We start from the raw sequence: 13,453 nt of genomic DNA, 5'->3' as shown, positions 1-13,453 counted from the left end.
TGAAAAAACATATAGAAAAACATTTTGCAAAATTTTCATCATTTTCATAAAAACCTAATTTAGAATATTCATAATTATCAGAAAACTGTTCAAATTTACAAAACAATTAATAGTTTCAAAAGGTGTTCCCATTTCTAAAAATAGTTCATCTATTTCTATAATGGTTGAGTTTTTCATAATTGTTTCACAAATTGTGAAAAGTGTTCGTGTTTTGAAAAACATTTGTACTTTTTTGAGTTTCTATAAACATGAAAGTAAATTATATTACCAAAAATTGTTCGTGTTCAAAACAAATCCACACATGTTCAAATTAAATGAGATATGAAAATGTTATCTTTTGCAAAAGAAGACTTAAAAGTTTTAAATTTTGTTCAAACATTCCAACAATGTTCATGCATTGCAAAAATTGTTCCTGTTAAAAAAAATTCACAAATACAAAAAATGTTCTAATTTTCAAAATTTGTTTGGAAACTAAAAAATTTGTTCACATTTCTAAATTTCTTTATGAAATTTTGCAAACGTTCCTCTTTCTGAAAAAATGTTACCTTTTAAAAAATCAAGTTTTAGAAATTTGTTTAAAATTTCAAACCTTGTTCACAGATTCAATAAGTCTCTTTTTTTTAACTAGTCGAGTTTTCTAAAAAAAATCACGTGCTTGAAAAGTGTTGGCGTTTCTAAAAATATTCCTCTTTGAAAAGCAAAAAATCTGTTAAATTTTTTAAAAGTTCAGATTTGCCGCTGCCTTTTAGTTCTTAGGGCCTCGCGGAGTCAGTAGCTCCCTTTACAATGCAATTTTGCAAACGGATGCCTGCAACCGCCTTAGCCTGGCTTGGCCCATTTGTTTCGCCTGTCGCGTACTTTTAAAGTGCAAAAAAAAACACCGTTTTTAAAAATTTCAAACCTTGTTCACAGATTCAATAAGTCTCTTTTTTAACTAGTTGAGTTTTCTAAAAAATCACGGACTTGAAAAGTGTTTGTGTTTCTAAAAATATACCTCTTTGGAAACAAAACAAAAAATCGTTCAAAATTTTAAAAGTTTCAGATTTGCCGCTGCCTTTTAGTTCTTAGGGCCTCACGGTTATTCATTGCTAGGGTCGGTCAGTAGCTCCCATTACAGTGCAATTTTGCAAACGGGTGCGTGCCCGTAGAGAAGGGATTCGAACACAGGAAAACCTGTTCACGGCGAACTGTGGTAAGCACCCCGCCAAGAAAACCTGTTGCGCTTATTGTCATCATTTTCCTAACTTATCATCTTTTCTTTCGTTTTTTTTGTTTTTCATTTTTTTCTGTTTTCTTTCTCGTTTTTCTGTTTTCTGTTTTATTTTTCGTTCTTCCTCATTCGATGGTTTTTTACCAAATTCATTCACATTATTTTGAAATTATTGAAAATTTTCAAATTCAGTGAAAAAATCCAATTCAATGAACTTTTTTTTTCAAATTCCACAAAGTTTGTTTTCAAATTTTATGAAGTTTTCCCGAACTCAATGAACTTTTTACAGATCCAATGGACTCTTTTTATAAAAAAATGAACTTTTTTCAATATTGACGAATATTTTCTTCAAATATATGAACTTTTTTCAAAATCGATCAAATTCTTTTAAACTTGATGAACTTTTTTGTCAAAGTCATTGAACTTTTTCCCAAAATGGATGATTTTTTTTCAAATTTCATTAACTTTTTTGTTAAAATCTATGAACATTTTTCAAATTCATGAACTAATTTTAAAAAACAGTGGACTTTTTCAAAACATTTGAACTTTTTTTTATATCACAGTGAAATTTTTCAAATTCATTAACTTTTCTTTCAAATTTTATGAACCATTTTTCGCCTTTATGAACTTTTTGTGTTCACATTTGTTTTTCTAACTTTTTATAGAAAATTCGGCCCTAAAACTAGGCCGACCCAATTTGCATGGCGCGCGGGCGCCGGTTGTCCTAGCCGGCGCTTAAGGCCCCGGAGCTCCCTGTGATTGAATTGAAGCAAGCTCATATTTTTGCAGGTTTCCGCGCTACAATCCCGAAGTTGGCTTACAATGGCTGCTCGCGGTAGCCTCTGATGGGTTGGCCCAGTCGTGCTCGTCATTGTGCGTCGTGGCTTTGATGCAGATTGCGTTAAATAGAAGAACCAACCTGGGAAAATCCTATTTGACACTCTTTGCCTCAAATAGTCGCGCAAACGTTGCCTAGGGGCGCGACAAACTGGGCCATATAAGTGCTCGAGCGTTTCGGTTCTACATGTTTTTTTTGGTTTTGGCAATTTTCTAGAAAGTTCCTTGAACCGGTTATTTTTTCTTTTTTTCTTTTTTCCTTTCTGTTCTTTTTTTGCTTCTGTTTTAGAAAACATTCTTGTTTTCAAAAAATGTTCTTCAAATTCGAAAAATGTTCTTACTTTCCAAAAAACTGTTCTGGATTTTCAAAAAAATGTTCTCGTTTTTGTAAAATGTTTTAGATTTTCAAAAAGTGTTCTTGATTTTGAAAATAATTCTGTATTTTCGAAAAATGTGTCGGAATTTGAAAAAATGTTCCAAAGTTTGAAAAAAATAATGTTCCTGAATTTGAAGAAATGTTCCGGAATTTAAGAAAATAATTTCAAATTTCAAAAAAATGTTTCGGAATTTGACAAATGTCTTGGAATTTGAAAAACAATTCTAGAATTTAAAAATATGCTGAAATTTGAAAAATTATTCCTGAATTTGATTTTTTTTTTAGAATTTTGGAAAATATTCCGGAATTTGAAAAAATGTTTCGTAATTTGAAAAAAATGTTCCTAAATTTTCAAAAAATGTTCCATAATTTGAAACATCCTCTGGAATTTAAAAAAATGTTCTCGAATTTATATATAAATGTTTCGGTTTTTTCAAAACAATTTACAAAAATTTGAAACAGTGTTCCAGTATTTGAAAACATGTTGCATTTTTGAAATCGTGATAACCGTTCTGAAATATATGAATAAGTTTTGAAAATATGAACATTTTTTTTAATTTGTGAATAAATTTCAGTATCGCTAACTGTTCAAAACTACAGACGAAACTGCAGAAACGCGTTCGCAGCCCATGAAGCACGCTAGGGACACGCCTATGTGCGAAAGGGAAGCAACTTGACGCACAACGCATCATATAGGAGGTGCCACCAACCTGCGCTAACGGTTGGTGCTTCTGCCCGAGGTGGCTGCTCGTATGGACCGGCCCACCACGAGGCGAAGAGAATCGGACGCTTTTGTTGAGAAAACAAAAAAAAGGTTGATAAATCCGTGAATTCAAAAAAACATCATTAACTTTGAGAACACAAACTTTAAATGCGTTCACGGATTTGAAAAAAAAGGGTCACAAACTTAAAAAAAAATCATTGATTTTTAAAAAATGACAATTTTTTTAAAAAAATAATTCATCTTGATTTTCCCCTTTGTTTTCACTTTTACCTAGTTCCTCCATTCAATTTGGGATGGGAATATTAGTCGTTCCGGTGAGGAGGATTGTGGATTCCGTGATTTTGGGAATGGTGTGTGGGTAAGTTTAAGTTTACGTCTGTGCCATTTTCAGATGTTATTGGGGTGGGATTCAGCCTGGGCATACGGGTATTTTGGTTATTTCGGTTTGGGTAGTTCGGTTTATGGGTAATTCGGGTATTCGAAAATGAGAACCAAAATTGTTTCTGTCAAAAAAAATACCCGAACCCAAATTACCCAAAATTTCGGTTCGGGTAATTCGGATACCCAAAATACCCAAAATATTCGGAGCATACATCAACTTTTGATATGAATAACTCGGATAGTATGGGTATTTTTGATAATATGGGTATTTTAGTTAGTATGGGTAACAAGTTATTTGTGTAATAATAGCATGAAAATTTTGGACAGTATGAATAATTTGGATAGTATGGGTATTTTGGGTTTTCCACACTAGAACCCGAACCCTAACCCGAAAACCGAATAGTCAAGAAATGAGAACCGAACCCTTGCCCGATACCTGAATTACCCGACAATTCGGGTAATTCGGTTCGGTTCGGGTTCGGGTACCCAAATGCCCAGGGTGAGGTGGGATTTCTAGACTAAAGAAAAAAAATTGATAATTCAATGAGAAGAGGCTCGAGGGGCCCACAAACCCTAGGAGCGTTGATACGGGGCACACCCACGGTTGTCGATCTTTTCACATTTGGAGGGGGAAGAGAGTGAAAATCAAGAGAAACGCAAGAACTCAAGAACAATCATCAATCAAACACCCACTAGATCCACATAAACACATGGGGATACATGATTCAAGGTCAACAAAAGGATACACGTAAAGATAGTCTTCCCTACGAGAGGGGCCTTGTATCCACGAGGGGATCTTCCCTAGATTAGGGACCTTGGTATCACTATGGATCTTCTTCACATGGAGGGCATCTCCATGGGGAGGGAGGATAGTGATGGAGCTAAGCTCAACAAAATTCTGTCAAATCATAGCTAACCCTAGAGAGGAGGGGGAGGAGGCCTATTTATAGTCCAAGGCACAATTGAGTGATACATGGTCTGTGGCCCAACAGCTTGTGCGTAGACAAGGTCCTAACGTCCGAGAGGCGTCGATCGTCCAACGGCCCAGAGGGGCTCGGACGTCCGATGACGTCCGGTCTTCTGAGGAATCTGGTTCAGGAGCATCGGTGTCGGCTGTCCGGAGCCTATTGGTCGTCCGACTGGGTTGGATTTTTGGGTTATATCTTCTCATGTGGTGGCATCGTAATTCCAGGCGGCTTCATACGTCAAGTCGCTTGGGGGGTAGGACTTAGGCGAATCCATGCGTCGATCGTCCGGGTTGGCACGGACGTCCGGTGGCTAGGACGGCTAGGACGTCCGACCAGTCTCGGTCGTCCGGGCGCTGGGAGGTGCAGCTTCAACTTCTTCTTCTTCTCCTTGTTCCTTCGTGATAAGTCCTTGGCCTCCTTCATAGCACTTGAGTATGCAGAGCGTCTCCGTTTGAGGTAGTGACCATGTCTCGAGTGGATCAAACTATAGGTGAGCAAAGAGAGATGTCACCTCGGTTTCAATGGCACGTGCGCGGGCTCTCGGCATGGGAGCACTTGTAGCTTGAAGTGTTGGTGGTGTTTCCATGGGGATGATCAAGGGATGCTCCGTATCATCTCCCCCCTTGGAGAGATCCGTCCTCGGATCAAGTTCTCCATCACCATGGAAAGGAGATAGGTCCTTGATGTTGAATGTGTCGCTCACGTAGTACTTGTCACGTGGAATGTTGACCTTGTAGGCATTGTTGTTGTAGTGTGCCAACACCTTGAAAGGCCCGTCCGCTCGGGGAAGTAAATAGGACTTGCATTCGATGGGAAGCGGTCCTTACGAAGATGTAGCCACACAAGATCACCTGGCGTGAACACCATGGGGTGTTTGTGATGGGGAACATCGCATGGGAAACAAAAATTTTCCTACGCACACGCAATACCTATCATGGTGATGTTCATCTACGAGAGGATATTTCCGATCTACGTACCCTTGTAGACCGCACAGCAGAAGCGTTAAGAAACGTGGTTGATGTAGTGGAACGTCCTCACATCCCTCGATCCGCCCCGTGAACCGTCCCGCGATCCGTCCCACGATCCGTCTCGCGATCCGTTGCATGAACCATCTTGCGATCCATCTCACGATCTGTTCCAATCTAGTGCCGAATAGACGGCACCTCCGCGTTCAGCACACGTACAGCTCGATGATGATCTCGGCCTTCTTGATCCAGAAAAAGAGAGACAGAGAGGTAGATGAGTTCTCCGGCAGCGTGACGGCGCTCCGGAGGTTGGTGGTGATCTATCTCAGCAGGGTGATGACCCACAAGTATAGGGGATCAATCGTAGTCCTTTCGATAAGTAAGAGTGTCGAACCCAATGAGGAGGAGAAGGTTCTGATAAACGGTTTTCAGCAAGGTAATAACTGCAAGCACTGAAAGTAGCGGTAACAAGTGATGGTTTAGTGAGGTGAAACGTAGCAAGCGAAAAGTAACAAGTAACAAGTAGTAGCAACGGTGCAGCAAGTGGCCCAATCCCTTTTGTAGCAAGGGACAAGCCTGAACAAAGTCTTATAAGAGGAAAAACGCTCCCCAGGACACACGGGAATTTCTGTCATGCCAGTTTCATCATGTTCATATGATTCGCGTTCGTTACTTTGATAGTTTGATATGTGGGTGGACCGGCGCTTGGGTACTGCCCTTACTTGGACAAGCTTCCCACTTATGATTAACCCCTCTCGCAAGCATCCGCAACTACGAAAGAAGAATTAAGACAACGTCTAACCATAGCATTAAACTAGTGGATCCAAATCAGCCCCTTACGAAGCAACACATAGACTCGGGTTTAAGCTTCTATCACTCTAGCAACCCATCATCTACTTACTACTCCCCAATGCCTTCCTCTAGGCCCAAATATGGTGAAGTGTTATGTAGTCGACGTTCACATAACACCACTAGAGGAAAAACAACATACAACATATCAAAATACCGAACGAATATCAAATTCACATGACTATTATTAGCATGACTTATCTCATGTCCTCAGGAACAAAAGTAACTACTCACAAAGCATAATCATAATCATGATCAGAGGTGTAATGAATAGCATCAAGGATCTCAACATAAACTCTTCCACCAAGTAATCCAACTAGCATCAACTACAAAGAGTAATCAACACTACTAGCAACCTTACAAGTACCAATCGGAGTCGCGAGACGGAGATTGGTTAGAAGAGATGAACTAGGGTTTGGAGAGGAGATGATACTGATGAAGATATTGATGGAGATGCCTCCCCTTCAATGAGAGGAGTGTTGGTGATGACGATGGCGACGATTTCCCCCTCCGGGAGGGAAGTTTCCCCGGCAGGATCATCCTGCCGGAGCTCTAGATTGGATCTGCTCAAGTTCCGCCTCGTGGCGGCGGAGAAACCACGAAAAAGCTCCACCCTGATTTTTTTCCGGACGAAACCCTTCATATAGCAAAAGAGGGGGGAGTGGCCCACCAGGGTGCCCACAAGCCCTGTTGCCGCGGCCAGGGGGTAGGCCGCAACAACCAGGCTTGTGGGCCCCTGGTTGCTCCCCTCTGACACTTCTTTCGCCCAGTATTTTTTATAAAATCCAAAAAAATCCACGTTGATTTTCAGGGCATTTGGAGTTGCGCAGAATAGAGGACTCAGACTTGCTCCTTTTCCAGTCCAGAATTCCAGCTGCCAGTATTCTCCCTCTTCAAATAAACCTTGCCAAAAAGAGAGAAAATGCATAAGTAAGGTTCCACAAAGTATAATAACAGTCCATAAAGCGATAAATATCAACGTGTAAGCATGATGCAAAATGGACGTATCAACTCCCCCAAGCTTAGGCCTCGCTTGTCCTCAAGCGAAAACCAAGACCCAAAACATGTCCACATGTTCAGGGATGAAGGTGTTGATAAAACAAAATACGGACATGAGAGCATCATGATCACACATAGAACAACAATACATCATAGAGATTCTTATGGGAAAGTAACAATTCCTTCACAAAGCAAAGTATGAGACAAAAACCTTACCGAGAAGTGGCCAACAACCGTCCAAAATCATTGAAGCAATTGCAATTTATCATACTATCAGAAAGAGTCCAATAAGAGCTTGTAAGGCAAATCCACATACTCAATCATCTCTTTTGTTTTCCACAATTGTTACAACTCACGTGGTACTCATGGTATCGAAGTTTCAGTTGGACACAGAGAAAGATAGGGGCTTATAGTTTGCCTCCCAACCATTTACCTCAAGGGTAAAGTCAACAATAATAAAGCATAAGTATTCAACTCCAAGTTGATATATGAATATAGATCTTTCCCAAGCATATGACGTTCACCAAGAAAAAGGCTAAATAAGGAATTGGTGAAGATCACCATGACTCTTACAAGGGCAAAAAGTAAAAGTACAAGATAGGCCCTTCGCATAGGGAAGCAGAGGTTGTCATGCGCTTTTGAGGTTTGGATGTGTGTCCTCTTAGTGCGGAGGAACGTCACTTTATATTGCCTCCTGTGATAAAGAACTTTATTATGCAGTCTGTCTCTTTTATGTTTTCCTCATCACAGGTTCGTACAAAGCTTATTTTCCACACACTAATAGATCATACATATTAGAGAGCAATTTTTATTGCTTGCACCGATGACAACTTACTTGAGGGATCTTATTCAATCCATAGGTAGGTATGGTGGACACTCATGGCAAAACTGGGTTGAAGGTTTATGGATGCACAAGTAGTATCTCTACTTGGTGCGGGAGTTTTGGGTAATATGAGGTGGAAGCAATCGTCACATGCTAAGGGATCTCTAATCATATAACATTGTTTGGAACCAAACAAACACAATTCATTGTGTTGTCTTCCTTGTCCAACATCTACTTCTAGGCATGTAATAGTTTGGTGAGTGCTCACAATTATAGAAAGTGTCTAAGATGATATATTTATATGTGAACCTCTCTTTCCTTATTACTTCTTATTAATTGCAACAATGACTGAGGTCTATGTTGGTCTACTCTGAACAAGTTTCAATCATCATATTTGTTATATGTGAAGCTATCACTTTCCATAAGATCATCTCATGATCTTTCATGCTATCGTTCTTTTCATACTTTTGATCACGCCACAAAGCAAAGCCCTTAACTAAGATACTCTTTATTATATAGCTCGCAAGCTCGAATACATCGGGGGAGACACAGGGCAAAAGACTCAAACTAAACACTAAAGACTTACTCAACTAAGAGAAGAAATAAAAACTGAAAAGGAAAGAACTAAAACAAAGGTAAAAGAAAAAGATATAAAGGTCATACGATACCACGGCAACTCCCCCAAGCTTGGCATAAGCCAAGGGGATTGCCCATACCAATGCTTAGTTATCTTCCTTTGGTGGTTATGGTGTTGTTGTTGTTGAAGTAGTCCGATCCTCCGTCTTCCAAGGCATAGGTGCTCCATCATGGCAGGATGAACGAGTCGCCGGAATCCTCAAATCTGCAGCCAACCGTATTGATTTAAATCTATACTCATACTCACAGTTTTGGTTCTGCAGGTCATAGATGTGGCCCTGGAGTTGATCAACCCTGTCATAGAGCCTGGAGAGGTGCTTCCCAATGTCAATGGCATCCATCTTGTGATTGCTGGTGAACTCCGTGATCATCATGTGGTTGGCGTTGAGTCCACGCTCCACCATCCCTTGGCGCTTGAAGACTTGTTGCTCCATTGCTTCGAGCCTCGTATCCATGCTTCCAGTCTTCTTAGGCCCCTCAACATCACGGATGTGCAACATCCCCTCACTCATCTTAATAGATTGAGGGTGTTTCAGCACTTCCCTGAGGTCGGGATTGATGACCTTCTCGAAGATCTTGTCCTTAGGAGCTTTTGGGGAAGTCATGATGGTCTAGATCTGCGACAGAAACAAGCTTGAAACGAAAATAGAGGAAAACTGCGCGATACGGAGATCAAAACCCTCGGGCGTATATATAATGATTTTTTTCTGGACCAGAAGGAGTGCTCCGCAAGAAAACGGAGTCCGGGAGGCACACGAGCTGCCCACAAGCCATGTTGTCGTGACCAGGGGGGAGGCCACGACAACCAAGCTTGTGGCCGCCTCGTGCGCTCTCCGGACTGCTTTTTATTTTTCTAATTTTCCATAAATTCCAAAACAGAGAAAATTTCCTATTGGAAAAGTTTTAGAGTCCAATTACTTACCGAAACAAATACCTCTTGGTTTTTAGGGTCTGAAACAGGTTGATAAACATCCCTTATGTACTCCTCTCGAGTTATGATATTGATGATATTGGTCTCAACATTTATGGGAGTACCAGAGATATAATGCTTGATTCTTTGCCCATTTACCACTCTAGAAAAATTGCTGTCCGTGTTATTGATTTTGATGGCACCGGAACGATATACTTCCTCGACAACGTGGGGACCTTCCCATTTAGAGAGGATCTTGCCTGCGAAGAATCTTAAACGAGAATTGTATAGTAGGACATAGTCACCTACATTGAACTCTCGTTTTTGTATTCTTTTGTCGTGCCATCTCTTAACCTTTTCCTTGAACAACTTGGCATTCTCATATGCCTGGCCCCTCCATTCATCTAATGAGCTGATATCAAAGAACCGCTTCTCACCGGCAAGTTTGAAATCAAAGTTGAGCTCTTTGATTGCCCAATAAGCTTTGTGTTTCAGCTCAACAGGTAAATGACAGGCCTTACCGTAAACCATTTTATACGGCGACATGCAGATGGGATTCTTATAAGCAGTCCTATAAGCCCATAGTGCATCGTCAAGTTTGCTAGACCAATTCTTTCGAGATCTATTAACGGTCTTTTGTAAGATCAACTTGATCTCCCTATGACTCAACTCCACTTGACCACTAGACTGAGGATGATAAGGAGATGCAACTATGTGGTTGACATCATACTTAGTGAGCATCTTGCGAAAAACACCATGAATGAAGTGTGAACCGCCATCAGTCATCAGATATCTAGGGACTCCAAATCTTGGGAAAATGACTTCTTTAAGCATCTTAATAGAGGTGTGGTCATCAGCATTTTTAGTGGGGATAGCCTCTACCCACTTAATGACGTAGTCCACAGCAACTAAGATGTGAGTGTACCCATTGGAACTCGGGAAGGGTCCCATATAATCAAAGCCCCAGACATCAAATGGTTCAATGACCAGTGAATAGTTCATATGCATTTCCTGACGTTTGCTAATGTTCCCTATTCTTTGACATTCGTCACAAGACAAGACAAACTTACATGCATCCTTGAAGAGAGTGGGCCAATAGAAACCTGATTGCAATACCTTATGAGCAGTTCTGTCTCCAGCATGGTGTCTTTCGTAGGCCTCGGAATGACACTTCTGCAGGATCTGTCCCTATTCATGTTCAGGCACACAACGTCTAATAACACCATCTACTCCTTCCTTATAAAGGTGAGGATCATCCCAAAAGTAGTGTCTCAAATCAAAGAAGAATTTCTTCTTTTGCTGGTAGGTGAAACTGGGTGGTATGTATTTCGCTATGATATAGTTTGCGTAATCAGCATACCACGGTGCACTATGTGAAGTGCGGATGACATTCAATTGCTCATTAGGAAAGCTGTCATCAATAGGTCGTGGGTCATCAAGGGCATTCTCTAGCCTAGACAAGTTATCTGCTACAGGGTTATCATAACCCTTTCGGTCAACAACGTGCAAATCAAATTCCTGTAGCAGGAGAACCCATCTGATTAGCCTAGGCTTAGCGTCCTTCTTCTCCATGAGGTACTTAATAGCAGCATGATCAGAGTGAATGGTGACTTTGGAGTCAACTATATAAGATCTGAACTTTTCACATGCAAACACGACTGCTAAAAACTCCTTCTCCGCAGTGGCATGGTTTCTTTGGGCACTGTCTAGAGTTTTACGAGCGTAGTGAGTGACATTCAACTTCTTGTCAACTCTTTGTCCTAGAACAACACCAACGGCATAATCACTAGCATCGCACATGATTTCAAAGGGCAAGTTCCAATCAGGTGGTTGAACAATAGGTGCGGTTATTAAGGCCTTCTTAAGTATTTCAAAATCTTCCTCACAATCCTCATCAAAACAAAAGGAACATCCTTCTGCAAGAGGTTGGTAAGAGGCCTAGAAATCTTAGAGAAGTCTTTAATGAACCTCCTATAGAAACCAGCATGACCAAGGACACTTCGTATACCTCTGATATCTGTGGGGCAAGGCATTTTCTCAATTGCATCAACCTTAGCCTTATCAACTTCAATGCCTCTCTCAGAGATTTTGTGTCCTAAGATGATGCCTTCATTAACCATGAAGTGGCACTTCCCCCAGTTCAAGACGAGGTTGGTATCTTTGCATCTCTGTAAGACTCGATCAAGGTTGCTGAGGCAATCGTCAAAGGAAGAACCGTAGACGGAGAAATCATCCATGAAAACCTCAACAATCTTTTCACAAAAGTCAGAGAATATAGCCATCATACATCTTTCAAAGGTGGCAGGTGCATTGCACAAGCCAAAAGGCATGCGTCTATAAGCGAAGGTACCGAAGGGGCATGTGAAGGTGGTTTTCTCTTGATCAGATTGTGCAACAGGTATTTGCGAGAAACCTGAATAACCGTCTAGAAAGCAGAAGTGTGTGTGTTTAGATAGCCTTTCTAGCATCTGGTTGATAAACGACAAAGGATAATGGTCCTTCCTGGTTGCCTTGTTCAGTTTCCGGAAGTCTATCACCATCCTATAGCCAGTAATAATCCTCTACGGGATTAGTTCATCCTTATCATTAGGGACGACGGTGATACCTCCCTTCTTAGGTACGCAATGTACTGGACTTACCCAATCACTATGAGCAACAGGATAAATGATTCCTGCTTCCAGAAGCTTCAATATTTCTTTTCTCATGACCTCTTTCAACCTCGGATTTAGTCTCCGTTGATGATCAACAACTGGCTTAGAATCAGGATTGGTTTTAATCTTGTGCTGACATAGAGTGGGACTAATACCCTTAAGATCATCAAGAGTCTATCCAATAGCAACACCGTGATTCCTCAAAGTTTTTAATAACTTCTTCTCTTCGTGATTCGAGAGGTGAGCACTAATAATAACAGGATATATCTCCTTCTCATCAAGATAGGCATACTTAAGAGTATCTAGTAACTGTTTTAGCTCGAACACAGGATCACCCTTTGGTGGGGGAGGATCCCCAAGCAATTCAACAGGCAGATTATTCTTGAGAATAGGATATTGTTCTAAGACAATTTTATCTATCTCATCTCTTTCCTCCATATGCATATCATTTTCATGCTCAAGCAGATATTGCTCTAAATGATCCATAGGAGGTACGACAATAGAGGCAAGAGCAATGATTTCATCCCTACCAGACAACTCTTTTTCATGGGGTTGTCTTCCAAACTTGGAGAAGTTAAATTCATGAGACACACCCTCGAAACTAACAGTGACAGTCTGTTTAATGCAATCAATGTGAGCATTGACAGTGTTGAGAAAGGGTCTACCAAATATGATGGGGCAGAAGCTATCTTGTGCAGTAGCAAGGACGAGGAAATCAGTAGGATACTTCGTCTTACCACACAGGACTTCTACGTCTCTCACAATTCCCAGGGGACATATAGTGTCTCTATTAGCTAGCGTAATAGTGACATCAATGGGTTCTAACTCAGCAGGTGCAATCTCATCTTTGATTTCATCATATAGGGAACGGGGTATTGCACTAACACTAGCACCCATATCACATAAACCATGGTAACAGTGATCTCCTATCTTGACACAAACAACGGGCAAGCCAACTACAGGTCCGTATTTGTCTTTCACGTGAGGTTTAGCTATTCTAGCGGAGTCCTCACAGAATTTGATAACATGCCCATCTATGTCTTCGGCTAAGAGATCTTTGATAATAGCAACACTAGGTTCAACTCTAATTTCCTCGGGGGGTGCAAGTGGTCTAATGTATCACA

General features: G+C 40.7%; 1 protein-coding gene across 1 annotated transcript in view; it reads right to left on the bottom strand.

The window, feature by feature from the left end:
* Window positions 1-13,453, bottom strand: part of LOC123397097 — a 30,669-nt gene that overhangs the window by 2,552 nt on the left and 14,664 nt on the right. The window contains exon 2 of the mRNA XM_045091780.1: window positions 378-412. Coding sequence (XP_044947715.1) covers window positions 378-412 — 35 coding nt within the window. The remainder of the gene's footprint in view (window positions 1-377; window positions 413-13,453) is intronic.

The sequence above is a fragment of the Hordeum vulgare genome, chromosome 1H (assembly GCF_904849725.1).
Source record: "Hordeum vulgare subsp. vulgare chromosome 1H, MorexV3_pseudomolecules_assembly, whole genome shotgun sequence".
In the NCBI taxonomy this organism is placed as follows: Eukaryota; Viridiplantae; Streptophyta; class Magnoliopsida; order Poales; family Poaceae; genus Hordeum; species Hordeum vulgare.
This window is presented reverse-complemented; position numbering and strand designations above follow the sequence as displayed.